Below are 26289 nucleotides of genomic sequence, written 5' to 3'. Positions count from 1 at the left end.
AAGGAGTTCCAGAGTATGCCGAAGCCGTTCCCCAGCAGATCAGTTGTAAACACCCAGGAGTTCACCAAGAGGATATTGGAATCAGGAAACATCGGAGAAGAGGACATCATGGTATCATTCGACGTAGCGGCATTGTTCCCAAGCGTTCCAGTGAAGGATGCTCTGAACCTTTTGGAGGATTGGCTACTAGGACAACGGACGGATACAACATGGCGAGGAAAGGTAAAGATGTATCTCAAGCTTGCAAGATTATGCATGAATGAGAACTACTTTACATTCCGTGGAAGCTTCTACAAACAAACGAAGGGTGCACCTATGGGAAATCCGCTATCACCGTTTTTGTGCGAATTATTCATGGCGAATTTGGAGGACAACCTAGAGGAACAAGGAGTACTACCCGAGAAGTGGTGGAGATACGTGGACGACATTTTCAGCATCATCAACCGGAAAGATCTACCCAGGATTTTGGAAGCGATAAACAACGTGCATAAAGACATCAAATTCACCCACGAGGAGGAAAAGGAAGGTAAATTACCTTTCTTGGATCTACTGGTTATCAAGGGAACAAATGCAACATTAGACTTCGAAATCTACAGGAAGCCCACCAACACCATGAGAGTCATCCCATACACATCAAATCATTCGTATCAGCACAAAATGGCAGCTTTTCATCACATGATCCACAGGATGCAGACGATTCCCCTGAGCGAAGAAGGAAAAACGAAGGAGCTACAACACATCTTGGAAACAGCGAGGATCAATGGATACAAGGAAAGAACAATACAAGCAATCATCAACAAGAAGCAGAGGAACCTACGGAAAAACGAACTGACAACACTAACACCGATCGATGAACCGCTGAAGAGGGTATCGGTCCCCTATGATCGACACATCACCCACCAGCTACGCCATCGACTGAGGAAATTCGGCATCGATTTAGTATTCTCCAGCAGAAGCAATCAACTGAAGACACTGTTGGGCTCCACAAAGGATAGAGTAGAAATGTTAAATAAGGCCGGGGTTTATCAAATTAATTGTTCACAGTGTGATAAAGTATATGTAGGTCAAACAAAAGATCGTTAGATGTAAGGTTCAAAGAACATATTGCAGAAGTAAGTAAGGCTAAGAGGAAACTGATAAGGGATTAAATTATGAGTTTAGGTCTAAGGTAGCTGAACATGTATATCAGGAAAATCATTCAATTACGACATCAAACATTAAAATTTTAAGAAATGTCTCTTCTCCGTGGAAACTTGATGTTGCTGAGAGCTTGGAAATCTACCGACAGGTACAAACGCGGTTGTTGAATAAAGATCAAGGAAATGGTAGCTCCTGGCTCTTCAAGTTTATACCTAAGCATTAAGCGCATCAAGCGAGTAGAAATAAGCACCGTAGTAAGATAAGTACCTAGATAAATTATTATACCTACGCATAGTATAAATAGTGTAAGCTGCGATCATTTTCTTCAAGTCGAGTCAAGTACAAGACACTGAAGACGGCCTTACTGTTGAGGTCGAAATACGTATCTGTCAGGATACAATTAAGTGGTGGAATTCAATGGGATTGTTCAAACTCGTCTTATGACAGGTGAAAACATTCCACTAAAAAGCTCAAAATAATTTTCTTATCAATTTGTTTCGTTTGACTGCATTGGCTGCACACTTATTATGTAAATGGTTATGGCGGGTGGGGTAAGAACAAAAATAATTTATAATGAAACAATTTTTCATAGGGGAGGGGGTTCAAAGCCCGGAGAATTCGCTTTCGTACTGAGTGTATCTTCATTTTATATCCCGAGTAAGCTTTCTCAAAACAAAAAAACGTCAAACGATGAGACACTTTTTATATATTTCTAAGCTATTTCTGCTCTGAAAAAAGAACGTGTTTACAGACTTGAAAATCATTTAAATAATTTAATATTTCAACTATTCGAGCCAGATTTATTTTTAACATGTTTTTGATTATCTAATCTAAGTAAAAAATGATATTTCTAGATAGGGGGAATGACGGCTTTGGCAGGTTTTGTTCTATTAGTGGCAGGGGGGGGGGGAGGTTATGACTGATTATGCTCAAATTTGGCAATATTGTGGCTAAATTTGAAAAAAAACCTGCCAAAGCCGTCTTTTCCCCCATATTAAAAAAAGCACTAAAAATCAATATAATAACAAAAAAATAGGCTCGTACGTATAATTGTGTGATAAGTAATTTTATTTTCTAGGTTGAACCACATTTTTTATTTCAAAATTTTGATTTTTATTGTTGAAAACCCAGATTGGGGAAACTGGGGTAATATGCACCCTCGGGGCAAAACGACTCATTTGCCTTTTCTAATACATTTTCAGCAGTTTTTCCAGAGTATTTATAACAGCGCATGTAGTTCGGATCTCGAACTAGCGATCCAGTAGTAAACATTAATGAAAATATTCCTGGAACATAGCGGAATATGCCAAAAAGTCGTTTTGCACCGGGGGTGCATATTACCCCAGTTACCCTAATGCCACTAGCGGTGATGATGCCTTTGTCCAAACAATCGATGTATTTCAACTATAATTGCCTACCTTAAGGCGTTTACCGACGCTTGCTTTATACATAGATAAATGATTGAAACGTTTGATGATCAAAGTTACCCCAAATTGAAGAGCTTGAGCTTGAGCTTGATTGACTGCTCGTAGTTGCTACTCCATTATGACCAGATCAGCTGTTCTTGCACAGGGAACCAACAGATGTTTGCTTGGGACTAGCACACATCTTCAATGTACAAGCACTGGTGATCTCATTTGTTAGGTCATACTGGCGCCTGCTACGTCAGAATGCAAGTCAATGTAGGGAATGGGGAGGAAATGATGATGCACTCACTCGCCCACTGCAAGCCGAATATACCTCTGCACTTGCCACGAGTTCATGCGGAATTTGTTGGATTTTCTGGGTAAGGTTGGAGAGGCAGAGGTCCGTCTTGGTTAACGAGCTGCCAATGTGATAGATAGGAGAAGGTAACTGATGGAATTTCTAATTGGATGTAGGAAACGAGCTCTATAGTTCATTTCCAATTCTAGCAGATTACTGTTAGAATACTCAAGTTGAAGGTATAGGAATAGTAATGGAAACGGTATGGAAGTCTATTTCCAGTTCTAGCGATTGCTAGAACATGAGAAATAAAGAGAAAGATATAAAGTAGGAGAATGGAACGGACCTGGGAATGAACCCACGACCTCCTGCGTATGAGGCAGAAGCAGTAGCCATATGACTACCAAGCCCGCCTCACAAAGTTACCCCAAATTGAAGAGTCAAAAAACTCCATAAAAAAAATTTAAAACCAGTTTAAAATTATCAAATAATCAAGAACAATTGCCTAATACGTTATATGTACATGTAGCAGTACTCGTTTTAAAAATATGAGAAAATCCACTTACGGAGGAAATATGTACAAAACAATTAAAAAAATATCAATGTTCCCCCGGATCACGGCACTATAGATCGTGGTAACGGAATGATTGATAGAAGCATAATTCGTAACCTGATTGCAGTTCAGTTCATTGCACATATACTAAAGTCGTAGTCAACGCTAGATGTTAGCTTAGAATTTTTAATGTGAGAACGAACGTCGTCAGCACAAACAGCATACTTCTTGAAAAAATATCAGCATAAACACAAGAACACATGTTATGGTTATATTGCTTGGAATTTGTTTCAAATGGTCCTAATTGATTTTGAAAAAGACGCACGCCGAAAAAAGCTAATAAATCAATATCGATAATCCGTGAACGTGAATTTTAAAATAAACTTGAGAAACGGTTCAACGAAATCGATTTCTAGTGGTTTTTACTCGCGTGAAAGAAAAAAAAAACATTTTGTATCAATTTTGCGTAAACCGTTCATCTTTCTTAAATCTTTCACTTGCTGTGTATATGCAAATCGTGTTTTCATAATATTGTAATTATTGTTCATTTCGGGTGGCCGGAAAATAGGAAATTAAACTTATAAATCCCAAAATCCGCGAAAAGAAAGCACAAAAAGCGAGCTCAGCTATATTAACTGTAGTATTTTCAAATATTTAGCTCCATTGGTGATGCATTCATCACCTTCAAAATTATATTCCATTAGTTTCATTTGTGACACATATTATGTCGCATAGAAAAATGTCACGGTAGCTCATGACTTTTTTTTCTGTCATGCTACAATAATTTGTGTTACATGACCATCACACATGCAACACGTGACCATCAACAGATTTACAGTTCAAGACAGTACATTTTAATCCACTGGTCTCTATTGTTTTGTTCTGACGCATTTGATTTCCATTGAAATACCAAAAATTTAACATGTTCATCTTTGTTTATATTCAAATGAATTAGACATAGGAGATCAACTTGCATTTAACTCAAGCGACTTGCTCAACTTTTAAGATGTACGAGCAAATGATGCCTCGTGGCGTGGGAATTGGAGGGATTGAAGTCGCAAAATAAGCACTTTAAAAAGAGCAAATTACTTAATAGTTTTTGAGTGAACAATTGTTGTCTCATGGTAAAAATCCTTCATAACCCCCTCCATCATAAGTTACAGTTTGCGTGCTCAAAGCAATGATTCGTGTAGTCTTAATGCTGAGAGGAAAGTATAATTCGGTTATGCGTTTTCTTCAATGCATCTCATTCTGCAATTAATTTCTTTTGTTGGACTAGAAATGTCTAAAATATAGAATATGGTTTTATTCTGGTATTAATCTAACTAATGTATACCTCTACATGTGAAAATAGGTGAAAGTGTATGACAGGTTGCCAAACAAATAAGATTCTACGGCTACTATGATGCTGTTATAAAATCTGTACACAGTATATGTCATGATTGAGGGGTGATCACATAGTTTATGGCTAGCGTAAAAAGCTGGATATGGTTTATTTAACACTTACTGTTGATTGCAATAAACCATTTTATGAGAGAGATTCGATCAGCTGATCGAAATTTTGAGTGGACGGCTCGGCCTTTGTTTTGGTAAATTTGCATGCAAACCATCATCATTTCATTCCTTTTAGCCAATCGGGACCGATTTGCGATTTGGGTGTTACTTATTTTGTAAACAAAGATGGTTTTACGGATCCCGTAGAATGCAAGTATTTTTCTCCAAAACTAATTCCCTTACCTGGCAGAGGAAAGTCTATTCTGTTGAATACATATACCGTGGTATGCTCAGGAAATGCTTACTTTAGCAGGAATTCGTCTTCCAATGTTTGTTTACAAAATAAGTAACGCCTAAATCGCAAATCGGTCCCGAAATGTTCCTTGTAAAATGTAAATATTAGTGTTATAACTATACTGCCGCTAACCGCAAGTCAGGCTTATCTGTATATGGACGCCATATCCAGATAAGTCTGACTTGCGGTTAGCGGCAGTATATAGGTATCCTGTCATTTATTGAGCTTTGTATAAAATGGCTTGTATTCAAATGAATTCATGAAAATAATGTTCCGTCCTTTTGAAAAGTTATGCGAGACTTTTCAAACGTTTTGGCCATTCCCGACCAACCATTTCTTCAATTTTCTTCAAAATTCTTCATATAGATCTTTAAAGGTTTTCATATCAACCGTCGATAGCGATCGATGCCATTTCATAAAGAATTTTAAATTAGTCAAAAGTCAAAACACGGAAAATTGTTATCGATCGTTTTCAAAATATCGATATCAATTGATACCGCTAAAAAGATATATTTTTTCACACTTCTACTTTATCGACCTGTCAAAACTATCAACAAAAACAAAAAATTGGTTCTTCAGAGGTTCACTTTTAAATTTTTTCTATTTATTTGCTTATTCGGGAATCGAACCTGAAGTGATGATGTTATAAATTTGCCCAGAGAACTTAACCACTAGCCCACAATGATGTGATGACTGTAAGTAGCTTAATTGCATTAACATTGTAAGCCTTAAATTTTCATTCGAAAATCACTTGCATATAGAAGAATTATTTCCCACTTTACACCATTTTCATATTCATCCGGTTTACTTAAATGCAAACATATAAAACGTCCTGCGGTTAATTTGTTCGTAAATTGGATCTATATTATGGCTTTTATAATTGAAACCCGAATCGTTCCATTCAACAGTCATTCAAATCATTTTTCAGAAAATTTCTAAATCTTAATTTCTGGGATATAAACAAACCGCAAAATGTCCATCGATGTTTTGGTATCCAACGATGTGAATCGATGAACTAGAAAGTGATGAAGGTGCAGCGATGATAAACAGTAAAATTCGTTGTCAAAATGTATCATAACGTTGAGATCGTACTTCATCAGAAAACTGATAACATTTCATGAATATTTATATCGTTATTGCGATTTATTTGGTGGTAAAGATGTAGCGCGATGCTCATATTCGAAATACTTTGTCAAAGTATATCATTGCGTTGATATCATACTTTACATGAACTGTGATAACGATACATTAAGATTTGTATCATTTTTGTGAATAATTTAGTGTAAAGAAATGCCGATAAAATCATTTAATTTTAGATAAATAACTTTGAAGGAGTTTGACGAATGGTTGGCCAGGTTTTGGCTTTATGGGCCTGTTCAAATATTACGTAACGCGAAAACTGTTGTTTTTAAGAACCCCCCACCCCCTCGTAACAATCCGTAACAATTTTCAGAACCACCCCCACCCCTATGCGTAACGCGTAACAACCCAAGTAACACCAAGCATTACAATATTGCACATATATCAATCACAAATCGGCATGCTAAATGCTAATTGCATTAGATCAGTTTTAACGATGCGAAGTTGCATTTATTCATCAACTGTCAGACAACGATACTCTAAATCAGCATTACAAATGCCGCGATGCATTACAAAAGATATTTTAGTTACTAGATAAAGATTGTCGCTGTCGTCGCTGTCCGGAACATCTTTTGCTGGCGAGGATAGGGGAGCTAAATGTCAAAGAAGGAAAATCCATACGATTTGACAGGTATGTACCACACATGTTTCGGACAGCAGAACAAAGGGAACCGAAGCGACAATCTTTATCTAGTAACTAAAATATCTTTTTGCATTACTGATGCTTTATTTCAACATGTCAAAGTAATGAGCCATTAATTCGATCTTATAATTGCCATTTTCCACTTTAAGTCAACTTTTAGTGCTGTGTTTTTTGTGCAGCACTAGCAAATTTTTCGCTCGCAAAAGTGATAACGTTTTCAGGTGGCAGAGTTGCACTGCAAAAATAGGAATGAAATTAGATTTTGTGGCCGAAAAACAAGTTTTTCGTTTTTGTTTATATTTGCATGAGAGTAAATCTGTCTACGTGTGACTGCAATTGCGAGTGCTCTCAGAAATCATTCGCTCGCCCGAGTGATTTGCTTGCAACGTCTGACGGAGCCTTAACTTTCCAAAAGGACCTAAGTAACATTTTTGTCATGAATTAATTTGAGTACTCCAATCGAAAGCTTTCATGTTTTTCTGTTGATTGCGCTATTCAAATTAATTCATGAAAAAAATGTTACTTAGGTCCTTTTGAAAAGTTAAGCGAGATTTGTTACGCGTACTACTAATGACACACTGATGGTATTCGTACCATGGTACAAGTTGTACCACAGGTGTGTCGCCTTGTACCATGCTGGTACAACGTGGAAAACCATGGTACAATATGTACTAGGGTATATAACCGTGGTATACCACGGTCCTTGTACCACCAGTGTGTCTTTAGTATAACAATAGGGGTATACACTTAACGGCGTAGGTTGCTGCGTATCTGATTATAGAAATGTTTCACACTCAACCACAAGGGACATATTTCAAATCGCCTATGAAACATTTCCATAAATAGATACACAGCAACCTACGACGTTAAGTGAATCCCCCTAATATTTCGAAAAACCCCCACCCCCTATATTTTGCGTAACAAAGCGTAACAAAAATCAAACAACCCCCCACCCCCTATTGCGTTACGTAATATTTGAACAGACCATATTTTGTTTTGCGGTTTTGCGAAGAAAACCATCCGCAAACCCCTCGATGTCAAGAGCCCCGCACATAGCATACGTTTGCGTTGCGTTTGACAGTTTTCCTATGGGAAATGTGTCAAACGCAACGCAAACGTATCCTATGTGCGGGACTCTTCACAATGACAAGGGGCCGTTCAAAAATTACGTCCAAGGTTTGAGGGGGGGAGGGGGGTCAGAGTTTTGTGACAGTTTGTGACAGGGGGAGGGAGGGGGGTTCGTCTTATGTGACGTCCGTCCACAAGAAAAAAATACTGAAAGCATTTTAGAAACATTCAAACTGTTAGTAAGGGACATAACTCACTATGTTATTGTGAAAATAGTGTACGAAAAAGATAAACCACAGTAATCGCTAAAATATAAATGAGACATGTCTCGCCTAACTTTTCAAAAGGTCCTAAGTAACATTTTTTTCATGAATTAATTTGAGTACTGCAATCAAAAGCTTTCATGTTTTTCTGTTGATTTCGCTATTCAAATTAAATCATGGAAAAAATGTTACTTAGGTCCTTTTGAAAAGTTAAGCGAGATGTACGTACAGGGGGAGGGGGGGGGGTCAATTATTTGTGACAGTTTGTGACAGGAGGGGGGTTGAAAATGCCGAAAAACGATGGACGTAATTTTTGAACGATCCCCAACGTCAAAATCTATAATACAAAAAATCAAAACAAAAGCAAACGGAACAAATCGCGGACGGAATCCGATCAGGTTTTTTTGTTGTGCTGCTTATTTTACTATACGAAAAGTTCGATATTTTGCATGCTTAGCATTTTAGTTACGCAAATGTTTAAGTTAAGAAGAAAATGTTGTAATTAATGTGCTAGTGAAAACAAACAGTGGAACGATGAATATCGGGAGATTGAAGTTGAAACCTAAGGGGAGCTCCGCTAGCAAAAATAGCAGCTCCCTTTCGCCTGTCCAGGTATTTGATGCATTTCATTCAAAATATAATATAATATTATCTATTTCAAAATTTGTTCAAAGTAGGTATTATTTTCACAATAATTCAATTCAAATAAAATGGAATATGGCGGTTGATTAAGAAATCGCAATGCAATACTTTAAAAGATGTTGATGCATGTTGAATGGGGGTAAAAAGAGCGTTTCGTCGGATGTAGAAAGTAGAACTCGTAGTCTATTTTAAGACCGTCATAGTTTGCTGTTTGCTGTTGCTTTCGTTTGGTCATAGGAAAATATGCTGATGGGAGGTTTTCGATGGAGCTTTTCTATAGCTTGCTCAGAACGAATGCATTACTAATTTGAAACGTTTTCTCTACTTTGCTAATTGTTTTCAGGCGAATAATATTTCGAATGTCGATTTCTGTTATGTTGCCTACGTAACCGAGTGTCTGATGGTCACGGTTTGATAGACAATTCGATGCTGTAATTGCTTTCCTCAGCTACATTCAATTGAAACCCCTTTCATGCATCTAAATTGTTGATTTTTGAAAAAGTATGAAACTTTTTTTCAAATATATTTGACTAGGCTATGGAATCAAACAGCAATCTTCTCTTCGAATACCAAAGAGGACAAAAACTTCATTGCAATTTTCTTATAGCAGCATTGCTCACTACCCCCTGTTGTTGTTCGTGCGAGCCAATACGAATTGCGCATAGAATCTTCGATTAGAACAATGCCTTGCGCATACACCCGGCATAGTCGTACTAATATTGAAATCGAAACTTTCGTTCACGTCATTAAAATGTCTGCAGCAACTAAGCGGTGGATTGTGATGGCCATATAACGTGCAACGTGAGGGGATGTAGAGCAGTGCGCGGCGTCGTAGAGAATGGTATGGAGCGTGAAAATTAACCTGTCTCAATAAGTTTTTGCAGTCAATAATATTCCTCACCAGGTCAAAACAGAAGACCCTCTGTAGAAATACTCGTCTCGATGCCAGGGTACTGAGTCCAATCAACTTGCACCGGTGTTCATATGGAGGGAGCCTAATTGTAGCACGCTTTGGACTATGGCACAATGTACTGATTTGAGACCGTGAATGCCGGTAAACGATTTAGCAATCCTTTTTGTCAACCCTAGTAACGCACTGATCACTACCTATTTGATCACGATTGTCCACTGTATCGAACGAAAGATCACAAAGAACGATGCGTTACAATATCCAGCGATTGTTAGCGAAGGAGTATCGGCTAAGTACCGCCAGAAGCTCGACGAACGGATAAGTGCAATCAGCGTTAGCGACAACATCAACAAACTATGGGAGTCGATCGGATGTTGGTGTCGGGTACCCGATGGAATAGAGATCGGTACAAGAGCAGCCGAAAAACGAACCCACCGTAGGAAGAATAATATGCGGAGGTTTTATGAGACTCAAACATTAAAGGGCTGCGGGGCAGGATCAGCTCCCGGCTGAACTTCTTAAACATGGCAGTGAGCAGCATTAGGAAGTTCTGCACCATATTATGTCAAAAATATGGGAAGACGCTCTCTCTTTAAGAAAGGGCACAGACTGGAGTGTCTCAATTCGGCGTACAAAACTATGTCCCGTATTCTGTTCAACAGATTGAGACCGCTTGAAGAGTCCTTCGTCGGCGAATACCAGGCAGGTTTTCGTGAGGGCCGATCAACGACGGATCAAATGTTTACCCTTGTTAAATCCTTGATAAATTCCGGGAGTACAACTTACAGACACATAATCTGTTTATTGATTTCAAGGCGGCGTACGATTCAGTGAAACGGAATGAATTATGGCAAATTATGCTTGAACATGGTTTTCCTGCGAAACTGATACGGCTGATTCGTATAACGTTGGACGGATCGAAATTAAGTGTAAGGGTTGCGGATGAAATATCGACGTCATTTGTTACCACAGATGGATTAAAGCAGGGTGATGCACTCTCAAATCTACTGTTCAATATAGCGCGGACAATACTCGGCGGTAAACAGGAGAACGGTATCTGGCGGCGTCGCATGAATCACGAGTTGTACCAGGTGTATAAAGGGCTAGATATTATTAAGCGTATACAACACGGTAGACTACGATGGGCTGGACACGTTGCTCGTATGCCGGAAGAACGTCAAGCGAAGATAATATTTAGTAGAGAACCTGGAAGAGGCCGCGTACACGATGGTTTTTGGCGGTTGAAGTGGACCTGAAGGCGCTTAATGTTCAGGGCGACTGGAAGCGATTGGCCCAGGATCGAGTCCAGTGGAGAAGGAAACTCCATTCGGCGTAGGTTTATCGAAGAGCTGTAGCCCATCAAGTATCAAGTATCAAGTAAGTAACGCAAAAGCCTTCGAGGTGATAGTGGCGATGTGTTTGTTGATAGTCCTGCTTCATCTTTCTAGAACATTGTTACCACTAAAAACGTTTATCGACATTCACGCTCTCACGGGCCATTGTTGATTATACATTTTCTAAAGTTTTTCGTGTTTTCTGGGTGTCTTATTGGGTCCCGGTCAACCTTTTCCTCTTCACCGATGCGATCGATTACGGTTCTCATGTTTGGTTCAAAATTGCACTCAACTTTTGTAAACATGAGATTACTCAACGTTGGGTTCCCTCACTTTAATGCCCTTGTTGAGTGGTTTTGCTCTTCATTTTATGACAACAAAGGGAAGAGGGAGGGAGATGCAAGAGAAAAAAAAGTATCTAAAATTAGGTACTTTTTTTTAACCATGTATAGATTCATCTGACATTTAGTTGTCTTAATGAATATAATAAATTTTAAACAAGTATACGTTAAACGATTACAATCTTCTTAAAAAGGTGGTTAATGGTAAGTTAAAATCAAATAGCCTATAAATGCTGTTCAAAGCAGCACGGAAAGGTTCATTCATGCCATATATTCGATTACGTGGAGAAAGGTGCAGGAAATCTCGTTGACGGATTGTTCGTTCCGGAGCATAAAGATTTGGCCGCCTTCGTGGCGGCGATTTATTCCTACTCATTTGAAGAGTGTCAATACCAAGTAGTCTACATCGATCCTCATATGCGGAAAAGACGAGCGGGATCCCTCCATGGTAGGTGCCGAAGTGCACGCACGAATCTACGCTGCACGGTTTCTAGCCTTGAGATCCAGACGCTATGATATTAAGGGCTCCAGACTACAGCACAAAATTCAATGATAGAACGATCTAAAGAGCAGTACAGAGATTTTAGGCAATGAGGGTCCCGGAAGTCTTCACATAGTTTGAAAATGAATCCGAGTTGCCGATTAGCTTTTGCGATGATGTCGTTATAGTGCGGCTTGAATGTCATGTCTTGATCCAGTGTGACTCCTAAATCCTAAATCCTATTCACTTAAGGAAGTCTTCACATAGGTTGAAAATGAATCCGAGTTGCCGATTACACTAGTCAACAGTGTTTTACTCCCTTCAACCATTCTCAGTGTACTTGAAAGATTTTTCTTCGCTGAATTCAGTCATGTATTCAGTTTTTTTGTAACACGTCCAGTTTTTGAGAAAAACGGGTTTAAATTCACAGAACTACGTATTCTTATGGGAATTTGGTTTCTCTGTTCTGTAAAGCTGGTTTTCGGTTTATAACTTTGAGAAAGAGGTTTGAATTATATTGACGAAATCGTACAAGATCTAAATAAGTTGTTGAATCTTATTTGACACGTTCATTTGTTGTGAAAAACGGAATTTATTTCACAAAAATACGTATTTCTACAAAATTCAAACTTTATTCTAAAAGTGAGGAGCCGAAATTTAGCTTTGCAGAGGAGAGAACCCAATTTCTATGAAAATACGTACTTTTGTTAATTAAATTCCGTTTTGCACAACAAATGTACGTGCCAAATGAAATCCAGCAACCCACATGCATTCTAAAAGGCCCATTCTACAAAACTCAAACTTTATTCTTAAAATGAGGAGCCGAAATTCAGCTTTGCAAAGCACAGAATCCAAATTTCATTGGAAATACGTACTTTTGTGAATGAAATTCCGTTTTTCACAACAATTGAACGTGCCAAATGAAATCCAACAACCCACATGCATTCTACAAGACCCATTTCACCAAATTCAAACTTTATTCTAAAAGTGAGGAGTCGAAATTCAACTTTGCAGAGGAGAGAAACCAAATTTCTATGAAAAGACGTACTTTTGTGAATTAAATTCCGTTTTTCACAACAAATGAACGTGCCCAATGGAATCCAACAACCCACATGCATTCTCCAAGGCCCATTCTATAAAATTCAAACTTAATTCATAAAATGAGGAGCCAAAATTCAGCTTTGCAGGGAGAGAAACCAAATTTAATTGGAAATACGTAGTTTTGTGAAATAAATTCCGTTTTCACAACAAATGAACAAATGAATAAGATTCAACAACTTATTTAGATCTTGTACGATTTCGTCAATATAATTCAAACCTCTTTTTCAAAGTTATAAATCGAAAACCAGCTTTACAGAACAGAGAAACCAAATTCCCATAAGAATACGTAGTTCTGTGAATTTAAACCCGTTTTTCTCAAAAACTGGACGTGTTACAAAAAAACTGAATACATGACTGAATTCAGCGAAGAAAAATCTTTCAAGTACACTGAGAATGGTTGAAGGGAGTAAAACACTGTTGACTAGTGTTATTAACGCATGTAAATCTAAAACATCAGTCGTGAACTGATTTGCCTCAGCTTTTTAATCGGCGGTGGCCCTGGTGGCATTGAAGGTAGTTAGGAAATGTCGAACGAACAAATTACACTTTTCCAGCTCTGAACTGGCGATTTCTTCCATTTCTTCCGACCATTTCTGTTAGGCACTCCATTGAGCTGAGTCAAGCCATTAAACGAAAAACCATCGACCAATGCGGAGCTACTGGTAGACAAAACAGATTGAGGGTTCACATGCATAAACCCGTCTTCCGATGCAACCCATTCCAAGTTCGGTTGATTGATTATAGTCTCCTAGTTGCAATGTGATGTCATTGAAGTCCAGGTTAGAACTAATAGAGCTAAAAGAGTTCAAGTGACCCCGAATGCAATTTATGTCGCTACGCCGGTCTGGAGGTAGATATAATGTAGAGATAATCGATCTGCCGTAGAAATTCTAATCCATAACTGCTCCAATGCTATGCTTGTCAATGTAGAGTCAACGTAGCTATTCCAGCGTGATGAGAAAGCTACCAAGACTCCTCTTCCGCGAGACTTAGTACTGTTAGCTGAATTACGATCTGTACGGTAAACAGAAAAAAAAAAAGCGAGTTTAAATTTTGTATAGAAAAGAGACTCAAAATTTTCCACGCGTCAAAACAAAAAAAATTTTTTTTCAACTATCGATTACCGTAATGGACGAAATTATTAGTGCAGAAATCAAACAAACCCGGATGACCGAAGTTTGGAAATGAATTTCCAAAGCATGTTGGATCCACGAGATGCCGGACGTACAGCCCTACAACTATTCATTCAGTTCCGCGGCGGGTGGCTGTTAATGACTTCCAACGGATTGGTGGCGTGCCTCCTGTTTCGCTAATGACAACTGCCGTGTCAGAGAAATATTCATGGGATGTAGAATGATCCAGCTCCATAAGTATATCGGGAAGAGGGTAAGAACTTTTGGAACAAGGTGAGTGCCTTTAGCTATTATTACATTATTTAGTAAATTGCATCAACTTGGCGTACTTATATGTAGTACTACCAGACCCGACGAACTTCGTTTCGCCTAAAATTTATTTATCCTCTGATTAGTTCTCGAGTTATGTAGATATTTCTGGATCATTCGTATGGGAGCTTTGAATCACAAACATGTGCTTCTGCCTGTCGTATTGAGGCGGGTTTGCTTCTGCTACGACAATAGAGGCTTGTTTGCAGCCGTTTGATCATTTATTCATCCACTTAGAATTCATTTGTTGATCAAAATCATTATCATATCAGGAGGGGAGGGGAATTTAATTTCTTTTTGCTCTTTTTTCGTTTCAGAGAGCGAGCAAAGGCGCTTAAACCTAGGCTATTAGCCAGGGCAAGGCTAATACCTTCGCCCCATCCGAGGAAAATCATCGGTAAGGATAATGGAGTGACATAAATTTCTTAGCAAAGTCACTCCCAACGTATTTCCACAAATTTTCTATCATTTGCTTATAATGATACTCCTAAACCACATACCCTACCCACCATCCAATTCCTTGACATCTATGAGGGCGTCGGTGAGTCGCTGGCCTCTCGTTAAGTAGATGTCATATCATCATTTCCTTCCCTTTCCTAGTAACGGAGAAGATGGGCGTGGCCGGCAATGATAGCTTTCATGTTTTATCATTTTGGACCCCCAATTGGATTTCCATTGAATCCCAAATGGAAATCCATAAGCAATTGGGGTAAGAAAGGTAAAGAATATACATGACAACTATCAGTATGCAATCTACGAAATACTCCGTTACAACGCAACGCAACGCAACGCAATTACGATCTGTACGGTAAACAGCAAACTTAGGACCGAATAGCTTTAAGCTGAGGATTTGTTCATCTAGCCAAGTTTCAGTCAGAACAATTACGTCGTAGGGTAACCAACTTGATTTGGACCCCTACACATTTTGGACCCTCCTGGCGACAGTTTTCTGATTTCTGAACTAAGAACAATGCCGCTGCTAATTCCCCCATTGGCTTCAGGAAATTACTATTGTTCAGCATTTGTTTCACTGGTTTCCCGTGCAAAAAAAGCGATATTTATATGAAATTTCGAGGAAATTAGATTGTTCAAGAAGGCGAGCGTTACAAAGCGTTACGCTTAAAAGTATACATCACTGAAAATCTCTGAACGTACACAATAAGTTTGGTCGAAATTGTGAATTTAAAACGCGGGAATCTTCTCATTGATGCATGCCAATCGAAAGATAAGACTTGGCTTCGGCTCAATTGACCAGGGTAAATTAGAAATTCGACTTTGAAGAGACTAAATTGGGGGTGTCCAAAATGTGTACATTTGGGGGTCCAAAATATGTTGCACTGTCCAAAACGAAGAATATTTTCATTTCAGAAAAATTGCAAATTTCAGTGATTTATCAATAACTGAAGCCCATTTCGAATTTCTATTTCATAAATAAGACTTTCAACTTTGAAATGGTGTCATTTCCGCCCATATCGAACCTATATTTCAATAGATATAAGCATATTTTGGGATGCATTTCCTCTAGGGGTCCAAAATAGGACAGTTACCCTAGTCACATTCACTAGAAAGCCAGAAAGAAAGTACGGAGCCCGCGCACATTCTGGTAGTAGATGCGCAAGGCATGAGCGGGTAATTCACCAGGCGAAATGGATCCACTGATCGGCAGGCAATTGTTAGAAACGTTGAATGATATGGCAGGCTGCTCGGGGTTGGAATCAGCGTCTACTGGCAGGATACTGGAAGTAACAGTCGTTACAGGAAGAGAATTGTTCGGGACGATATTGTACTTGCTGCCTGCAATAACGGTTTTGGAAGCCCTCCGCGCCAGACTCAATTACAGGACCGGGATGACTGCGGAGCGCTGGCAGGAGTGGCTCGACTGCAATGAGCGGATTGAGGGCTTCCATTGAGCTAGCAGGCGTGCATCCCGGTGAACGGTTGATTATTGGCATCCTAGACGTGTAGTTAAACGGCAGTTCCGACGGGAGAGTGGTTTCACTAAAAACCGGAGAACTTTCAGACAGAAAAGCGTTCATTGATGGTTGATACTTGCCGGAGAGAGGATTGCGGAAGCCCCCGTCTCCAATCCCAAACACAGGACCAGGACGGCTGATGATCGTAGGCAGGAAGGGCGTGACTGTGTTGAGTGGATTAGGGGCTTTCTCTGTGCTTGTGGCACTTATGCGTCCTGGTGACAAGCTGGAGGCATTGGCGAAGGAAATTTCCTCAGTGCGACTAGCATAAGCTTGTTTCGAAACCCGGTGAGTAGATGTATGCGGCAGACTGAAAGCGGTGAATGAATCAGGAGACCAAGTGCTTGGAAGATCACGATACTTGCCTGTAACGAGGCCTCGGAAGATCCCGTCTCCCAACTCAAACGTAGGGCCGGGATGACTGAAGATATGGTTATACACTGTTTAAATTTCTTTATTGCTAAGTTCTCTAAGTTTAGAAGCACATGTTTGTAATTCAAACGCAATTGACTGTTGTTCAATTCTGATACACATAGTTGGGTCGAGAGAAAAGGGTGTGAAATGTTGCCAAAGCAGATTTGATGGATACGGGGAAATGACTGATATACCATCGTTGTTAGCTGGTTATGGAACAACTTCTCGCAAGGGCAGCTGTTGTATAATTGGTAATACTACTTAACCCTTATGCGGCCAACAAAAAAAACACACGTGGATGGCCGACAGGGTACCCGTGTTCCCATAAATTGATATTCTCATAACTTCAACAATTTTCAACCGATTCGGATAATTTTGACAGTTTTGGAAACAGAAACTCATATACTTTTTGCCCATTTTCAAGGTTTACAGCTTAGGCCCATGGTTATTCAAGAAATCTTTGAAGTAAGGCTTAAGAGTCTACACGCGTAACCAAAGACAATTCAACCAGTTTCAAATATGCTACAAGCTCTTTGCGCTTCTTAGAATTGAAGGTGTTCACAGTATATACTTCGGGTAATTCGAAAATCCCTGGAATGAGGTCTTAATCATCCGAAAAATCTCTGAAGTAAAGCCTAAAGATCTACTCGCGTAACCAAAGGCCTATTATGCTAATTCAAATACGGTATATGCTCTTTGTGGTAGTTAGCGTAGAATGCGTTCACAGTATATGTTCCGAGTCATCCAAGAAATCTCTGGAGTAAGGCCTTAAGGTCTACACTCGTAACCGTGACTTGTCTCAAAAGTGGTACATGCTCTTTGTGCATCTTGAAAACAAATGTGATCACTACATATGTTCTGCACTATCGAAGAAATCTCTCGGATAAGTCCTCTGGTGCCTTCATTGCATATTTTCATGGTCATCCAAGAAAACCCTGGAAAAGGCCTTCAGGTCTACACGCGTAATCAGAGATCTATCAGATTGTTTCACAATTGGTACATGCCCTTTGTGGTACATAGAATAGAACGCCTTTATTGCATATGTTCATGGTCATCCAAGAAAACCCTGGAAAAGGCCTTAAGATCTACACGCGTAACCAAAGATCTTTCAGATTGTTTCAAAAGTGTTACATGCCCTTTGTGGTACATAGAATAGATTGCGTCCATTGCATAGGTTCATGGTTATCCAAGAAAACCCTGGAATAGGCCTTTAAATCTGCATGGGTACCCAGAGATCTTTTGGCTTGTTTCAAAACTGGTACATGCCCTTTGTGGTACATAGAATAGAATACATCCATTGCATATGTTTATGGTCTTCCAAAAAAAAGCTAGAATAGGCCTTAGGATCTTCACACGTAACCAGATACCTTTCGGATTGTTTCAAAAGTGGCATATGCCCCTTGTGGTACATAGAATTTACCGCTTTCATTGCATATGTTCATGGGTATCCAAGAGAACACTTGAACAATCCTCAAGTTCTCAGAGTTCTTTCGGCCTGTTTGAATAGTTATACATGCCCTTTATGGTACGTAGAATAGATTGCACCCATTTCAAATGTTCATGGTCATCCAAGAAAACCCTGAAGTAAGGCATTAGGATCTACACCAGAGATATATCAGCCTGTTTTAAATTTGGTACATGCCTTTAGGGTCCATGAATAAAATGCGTTCATGGCATATGCTAATGGTCATCCTAGAAATTTATTGAGTAAGACTTCTAGGCTTACACGAATATCTAGAGGGTCTTTAGGGTTACTCCTTATGGAATCCAAGTTTCAAAGTGCTCGCGTTTTCGGGGGCACACCACTCGATACGGAAGCAACTCACCACTGTCATTTTTATTATTTCACGCATGCTGCGACGCAGCAAAGCTAAATCATAAAAAACGACAGTTGTGCGCCGCCTCCGTATCGTTTAGTGTGCCCCCGAAAACGCGAGCATTTTGAAACTTGGACTCCGTGAGGAGTGTCCTTAATCAAATTTTAATATGGTACATGATCTTTGCGATATTGGCCCGTTTTTTCCCTCACGTTCTCGGCGTGAAGTTGTATCGTTCCAATTTATTCACATTTTGCATTTCCAAAGAATAGACAACTTCGTATTAATGATATGAATGAAGTTTGTATACTACCTGGAACCAACAACAAATAAACATCTTGTTTATTCTTCAATAACTGCCCAGAGCTAATGATAACAACTTGAACTACTTGAAATGCAAACATATACCAATAGCTTTCCGTTCGTGGGTTGATCTGCAGATCATTCCTATATGGACCATGGCAAAAACAAAAACTACTAGGAATGCGTACATTCACTCAGATGAGGTTGACCCGATTTTGTCACTCCCAGATTTTGTCTATCCCTGATTTTTCCTAACCCGATTTTATCACGTTTTAGCACCGGGCATGTAGCCGAACTCTCGCAATACATTTTCAGAACTAACTCTCTCATATATGTTTTTATACAATGCCAACCAAGTAGGATGAGTATTTAGTATTATCTGGCTCCTAAACACTTGCTTCATCACCAACGGCGCTCGATGAAGTAGGGTTATGTAAGATTGTGCCAGTTGGTCGTCAGATCCCAACCCGACCACATAAGCGAAGGGAGATCGCCTTTCAAGTTCAGTACATTCAAAGTTAATTGCATATGTTCCGGGTATTGAACCACCCAGAGTGAAAATTAATTACTATGTCTGAAACTCGATTATGCATATGCACAACATGTGATAGATTAGATAGGAGCCCTTCTTAGTCTTGCGGTAAGACGCGCGGCTACAAAGCAAGACCATGCTGAGGATGGCTGGGTTCGATTCCCGGTGCCGGTGTAGGCAATTTTCGGATTGAATATTGTCTCGACTTCCCTGGGCATAAAAGTATCATCGTGCTAGCCTCATGATATACGAATGCAAAAATGGTAACCTGGCTTAGTAACCTCGCAGTCAATAACTGTGGAAGTGCTTAATGAACACTAAGCTGCGAGGCGGCTCTTTCCCAGCGTGGGGATGTAATGCCAATAAGAAGAAGAAGATAGATATGATAGATTAAGTTCGGAAAAGGTATTGGAGGAAAACTGCTACCTTCCATCCTGGAGCCCACGACAACAACAAGAACTACTTGGAATACAAACATATACCAAGATAGGGTCACGCTACTTGTTTATTCTTCGATAACTGCCTCCATTACGGAGATTGATCCGAACATCTTGACTGTATGGAGTTCGTAGACTACCTGGAACTCACGGACAACAACAAGAACTACATGGAATACAAACATATACCAAGAAGGGGTCACACAACTAGTTTATTATTCAAAAACTGCCTCAATTACGGAGGTTGATCCACAGACCATGAATCTATGGAGTTCATAGACTACCTGGAGCCCACGACAACAAGAACTACTAGGAATACAAACATATACCAAGAAGGGGTCACAAAACTTGTTTATTCTTCGATAACTGCCTCCATTACGAAGATTGATCCACAGACCTTGAATCTATGGAGCTTGTAGACTACCTGGAACCCACGACAACAAGAACTACTAGGAATACAAACATATACCAAGAAGGGGTCACAAAACCTGTTTATTCTTCGATAACTGCCTCCATTACGAAGATTGATCCACAGACCTTGACTGTATGGAGTTCGTAGACTACCTGGAACCAATGACAACAACAAGAACTACTTAGAATACAAACAAATACCATGAAGGCGTCACACAACTTGTTTATTCTTCAATAACTGCCTCCGTCACCAAGGTCGATCCCCAGACCTTGACTCTATGGAGTTCGTAGACTATCTGGAGTCCACGACAACAACAATAACACACATATACCAAGAAGGGGTCACGCAATTTGTTTATTCTTCGATAACTGCCTCCATTACGGAGAAAGATCCGAAGATCTTGACTGTATGGAGTTCGTAGACTACCTGGAACTCACGACAACAACAAGAACTACATGAAATGCAAACATATACCAAGAAGGGGTCACGCAGCTTGTTTATTCTTCGATAACTGCCTCCATTACGGAGATTGTTTCGAAGACCTTGACTGTATGGAGTTCGTAGACTACCTGGAACTCACGACAACAACAAGAACTACATGAAAAACAAACATATGCCAAGAAGGGGTAACAAAACTTGCTTATTCTTCAAAAACTGCCACCATTACAGAGGTTGATCCACCGACCTTGAATCTATGGAGTTTGTAGACTACCTAGAGCCCACGACAACAACAAGAACTACTTAGAATACAAACATATGCCAAGAAGGGGTCACGCTACTTGTTTATTCTTCGATAACTGACTCCATTACGGAGATTGATTCGAAGACCTTGACTGTGTGGAGTTCGTAGACTACCTGGAACTCACGACAACAACAGGAACTACTTGGAATACAAACATATACCAAGAAGGGGTCACGCAGCTTGTTTATTCTCCGATAACTGCCTCCATTACGGAAATTGATCCGAAGACCTTGACTGTATGGAGTTCGTAGACTACCTGGAACTCACGACAACAACAAGAACTACATGAAAAACAGATATATATCAATAAGGGGTCACACAACTTGTTTATTCTTCAATAACTGCCTCCATTACGGAGGTTGATTCACAAACCTTGAATTTATGGAGTTTGTAGACTACTTGGAACCAATGACAACAACAAGAATTACTTGGAATACAAACAAATACTAAGAAGGGGTCACATAACTTGTTTATTCTTCAATAACTGCTTCCGTTACTGAGGTTGATCCACAGATCTTGACTCTATGGAGTTCGTAGACTACCTGGAGCCTACGACAACAACAAGAACTACTTGGAATACAAACATATACCAAGAAGGGGTCACGCAACTTGTTTATTCTTCGTTAAGTGCCTCCGTTATGGAGATTGATACGAAGACCTTGACTGTATGGAGTTCGTAGACTATCTGGTATCAATGACAGCAACAAGATCTACTTGGAATGCAAACATGTTTTAAGAAAAGGTCATTGGATGACTCGGAACATATACTGTGAAAGCATTATACGTTAAGCACCATAATGAGCATGTACCGTTTTTGAATTTGCACGATAGACCTTTGGTTACGTTAGCAGACCATAAGATCTTATTCCAGGGATTTTTTTTGGATGACTGAGGCCTTACTCCAGAGGTTTTCTGAGACCCAGAATATATACTGTGAACACCGACTATTCTAAGAAGCGCAATGAGCATGTAATATATTTGAAACTGGTTGATAGTCCTTCGGTTACGTGTGTAGACTCTTAAGCTTTACTTCAAAGATTTCTTGTATAACCATGGACAAAAGCTGTAAACCTTGACAATTGGCAAAAAGTATATGAGTTTCTGTTTCCAAAACTGTCAAAATTATCGAAATCGGTTGAAAATTGTTAAAGTTATGAAAATATCAATTTATGGGAACACGGGTACCCTGTCGGCCATCCACGTGTTGAAATATCACAACTTGAAGTTGAAAAAGGAACACGGGTACCCCGTCGGCCGCATAAGGGTTAATGGAACAGGTGGGTTCAAGTCCCACCGGTAGCCGAATCTTTTTTCGCAATATCTCATAAAAACACCTTAAAATGGCCAAGGATGTTACCGATCATTTAGTAATTTGCGTTCGATCATTTAGTAGCTTTTCAATAACTCATTCCAGAAGCAGAATTTCAAAAAGTGTTGTATGGTGGACTTCTAGTGAGAAGGTTTTTCTACAACTCTGCCTAATGGTTCGTTATTAGAATTCAATTAATATCGGAGTTATAACGCTAGTTGTAGTAACTTGAACTAAATGATTGGAATTATGTTATCATTTAGTCTGAGCTATTGTAACTATAGCTATAACTCCGTTACTAGTGGAATTCAAACAACGAGTCATTAGGCAGAGCTGAAGAAAAACCTTCACACTATAAGTCCACCATACAACACGTTTTGAAATTCAGTTTTTGGAATGAGTTATTAACAAACTACTTAATGATCGAACGCAAATTACTAAATGATCGATAACATCCTTGAAAATGGCAAACTTAACTATGTATATCAACATTTTTTTTTCCAAAAAAAACTAGTATATTAGTTTACATTAAAATGGATTTTAGGTTGTTTTATCTCCAAACAAAATAACAGGTTGATATAACCTTACTTTTGCTTGAATCAGCCTAATATTTCAGTTCCGAACAACCAACATTTTAGTTTGAAACTTACAACAGAAATGTCATTTTTACGAGTTAGAAACAACCAATCTATCATGGTTATTTTGAACAAAATTTCAGTTTGATTCAACCATGTTTTATAGTTTAAAATAACAAACATTTTTGTTGATTCAAACTACACTGCTTTTTCTCCGTGCACAAACTCGGATTTCGCGAAAGTTCTGCGTCCTACCTGAAACACGTTCAATTAGTTCAATCATTCCAGAAAATAAAACACCTAGTTAAAGTTCAACAACTCTTATTGATTTTTTCAAGGAAAATAAAAACTGGAAAAATTCGGTAAAATTTATCGGGATAAGCAGGGAAAAAAACGGGAATTTGAAAATCGAATTTCAGTGGCCACTCTTTTTTTTTTCTTGAGCAAGGGTAAACGGAAATCTGCAACCAGACACCTGAGGAGGTAACTCAGGTAGTGTGGGGATGGGTAAGTCATGTAATTCTTACCCGACCAACTAAAACCAAAACGCACTTGACGTTAATACATTCAACATCGACTTCAAGGGTGGTAACCTCACCACGCGTCGATCGCAAACTATGATAGTAACCTAGCGGTCTGTATCATAATCTCACGTTGGGGACGAGCACCTCGACAACAACCACCGCGCATGAACCGCAATGACCTCTATATCTACACACTGAGGTCCCAGCAGCCCACCCGCGACATGTTGGTTGTCGGGGTGAGCAAAGTGTTCACTGCATCACAGGTGCCCTTCATCACATGCTCTGCCGACGCTACCTCACCTACACATTCAGGACACTCCGCAGAATCTGCGAAGCCAAACCTGTGTAGGAATTTTTTAAAGCAACCATGTTCAGACAACACCTGTGTTAGGTGGAAGTTGACCTGACCATGTTTTCTATTGACCCAGTTGGACACATCCGGAATCAGTCTGTGGGTCCAACGATCTTTGACTGCGGTGTCCCATGCTCTTTGCCATTTGAGCAGCGAGGCTGCTCTCTTGACACGTCGCACTTGCACCGAGTCCCTTTCGTTGTAGCACTCCACATCTTCCTCTAGGAGTATGTCTATCGGCATCATCCCAGCTATAACGCACACCGCCTCATATGATAAGGTGCGATATGCGCTCGCGACACGTAGGCACATCAGCCGGTGTACTCTGATCAGTTTCTTTACATTGTACTCGGCCTTTAGTGCTACGGCCCATGCCGGTACGCCATAGCGGATGATAGACATTGCTACGCTCGCTATCAGCCTACGTACTTGACTATGCACCGCCGATCTGTTGGACATCATTCGTGATAAAGATTTTATCGCCAATGAAGCCCGCTGACATGCATAATCAACGTGGCTCGTAAAATTGAGCTTATCGTCGACTTTCCCCGCGCAGCGCTTCGCTAGAAGTATGACCCTCGTGGACCATCTATCCTGGTTCTTCCGTCCATCCTGTCCTCTAAACGTTGGCACTTGGCCTTCGTTCAGCAGGACTACCCTAGTGTACTGCTCTATACTCCATCTAGGAGGACAGTAGCGGCTATAAAAGTAAACTCCGTTTACCTTTGCTATGACAAAACCCTAATCGTCCGGAGAAGATATTATCTTCTGGATGGGGTATCGCCCACAAGTCCAAATTCCCACAATACCGGACTTGTACGCAATCCAACTGCCGTTTCCAGCAGGGATGCGGTATGGGTCGGACAGCAAGGCAACATCAGTTTTACACTCAATAACCGATTGTTGTAGCAGCAGTTGAGCCGCCTTGCAGTGGTTCAAGTTTAGCTGTGTTACTTGCATGTCTGGACCCTTCTAGAGGCCGGACAGGCCTGAGCACCGGTGAGATGCCTGTTGTCTGCTCCCGGAGGACAGATCAGACATCTTGATGCAGTGGTTTTCGGCACAGCTTACTACGGTCAGGTCCCTTGCAGTCATAGGATTTATGACCGTGGCCAAGGCACCTGTAACAGGCCTGACTGGGTTGGCTTGTGCTCAACGAGCACACCGACCAGCCCACCTTCAGTTCCACTTTATCCACCACCTTCTTGGCCTCGGTCATAGGTACTTGGAATGAGGCAACCTGCATTCTCGCGTAGCATTTGTGTAACCGAATCACGGATTCCTGGTTCTGGACATTGCACTGATCTCTCAGTGCGTCTATCAGGTCTCCAGCCTCGATTATCTTATCCATGCCCTTGCACTGGATGTTCAAAACTGGGAACAGGGCTCTGACTTGAACCCCATCACCCAGGACCTCCTCTGTAAACTTTTTATACTCGAAACACTTCCGAGCAGCATCCCGCTTTAAGACGAGAATCATCTCGCCTTTCCGCGTTCTTCGAATGCAGTTGACATCCCTTCCTAGACTAGAGAGCTTCTCGTTGCCTCTCATAGTTTTTAAGACATCAGCGTAGCTTCTATCGTCAGTCTTGACGTCTGTCTTTTCGCTTGTCACTGCCATTGGAAGGCGCACCCTTTTTCTGGGCTCTACCCTTCTTAGCAGTGACCTGCTCCGCTCCTTTTGTCGCACTCCTTGCGACCTGCTGATGACTCCGTTTCGCCTTTTTTGGGTTTCGCGACCTCCGTCCTCTGGTATCATCCTTGGTGGAGGTACCGTTTTTCTCTCGGTCTTATCCGCTCGGACTCTCTCGACTGTCCGAATCGAGGATTTTTTTTGCTACTTTCAGGTCCGCCTCCTGCGTGACCTTACTTAGCTTAGGAGTTGCTTCGCTGATTGCCATTCGCCTTTGAAGCTCTGCAGTCTGGCTCTCCGCCAGCTGCTTCTCCTCTGTAAGGAGGCGAATCCTCGATTCGGCCTCCTTCGAGGTCTTCACCGCCTGGCTCACCGCCAACTCCTTCTCTTCAGTAAGAAGGCGGATCTTGTGCTCCGCCTTCTTACTGGCCTCCAGCAAGGTCTTCCATTCCGACTTCGCCTCCACGACTAGAGCGCAGAGGGTCAGTACGGCCTGTTTCAAGTCCTTACTATAGTTGACTCGGTTATCCAGAAAGGACATAATTACGTCCGAAACGTCCGTAATTACCTCCATTGTCTGGCCTCCACTGTCCTCGTGGCGGCTCACAGTCGCTTTGATAGTGTCTGCTTACGGACACTAGTGTTTGTGACTCACAGACAGCTAAGGAGGGGTCGTCAAGCCCTTGGACATAGTTCCTGATAGGGCCGAAAAGAA

At 40.4% G+C, this 26289-nt stretch overlaps 1 protein-coding gene across 5 annotated transcripts in view; it reads left to right on the top strand.

The window, feature by feature from the left end:
* Positions 1–8665: 8665 nt before the first annotated feature.
* The window catches only part of LOC134223780 (uncharacterized), a 145631-nt gene continuing 128007 nt past the window's right edge, over positions 8666–26289 (top strand). For 2 of the 5 annotated variants that reach the window (XM_062702972.1, XM_062702971.1), the window contains exon 1: positions 8666–8912. In XM_062702972.1, coding sequence (XP_062558956.1) covers positions 8835–8912 — 78 coding nt within the window. In that variant the 5' untranslated portion in view covers positions 8666–8834. The remainder of the gene's footprint in view (positions 8913–26289) is intronic. The other 3 variants (XM_062702973.1, XM_062702970.1, XM_062702974.1) reach the window with 2 other exon arrangements.

Source organism: Armigeres subalbatus, chromosome 3, assembly GCF_024139115.2.
Source record: "Armigeres subalbatus isolate Guangzhou_Male chromosome 3, GZ_Asu_2, whole genome shotgun sequence".
Lineage (NCBI taxonomy): Eukaryota > Metazoa > Arthropoda > Insecta > Diptera > Culicidae > Armigeres > Armigeres subalbatus.
Note: the sequence above shows the minus strand (reverse complement) of the source record. Positions and strands in the feature narration are given on the sequence as shown.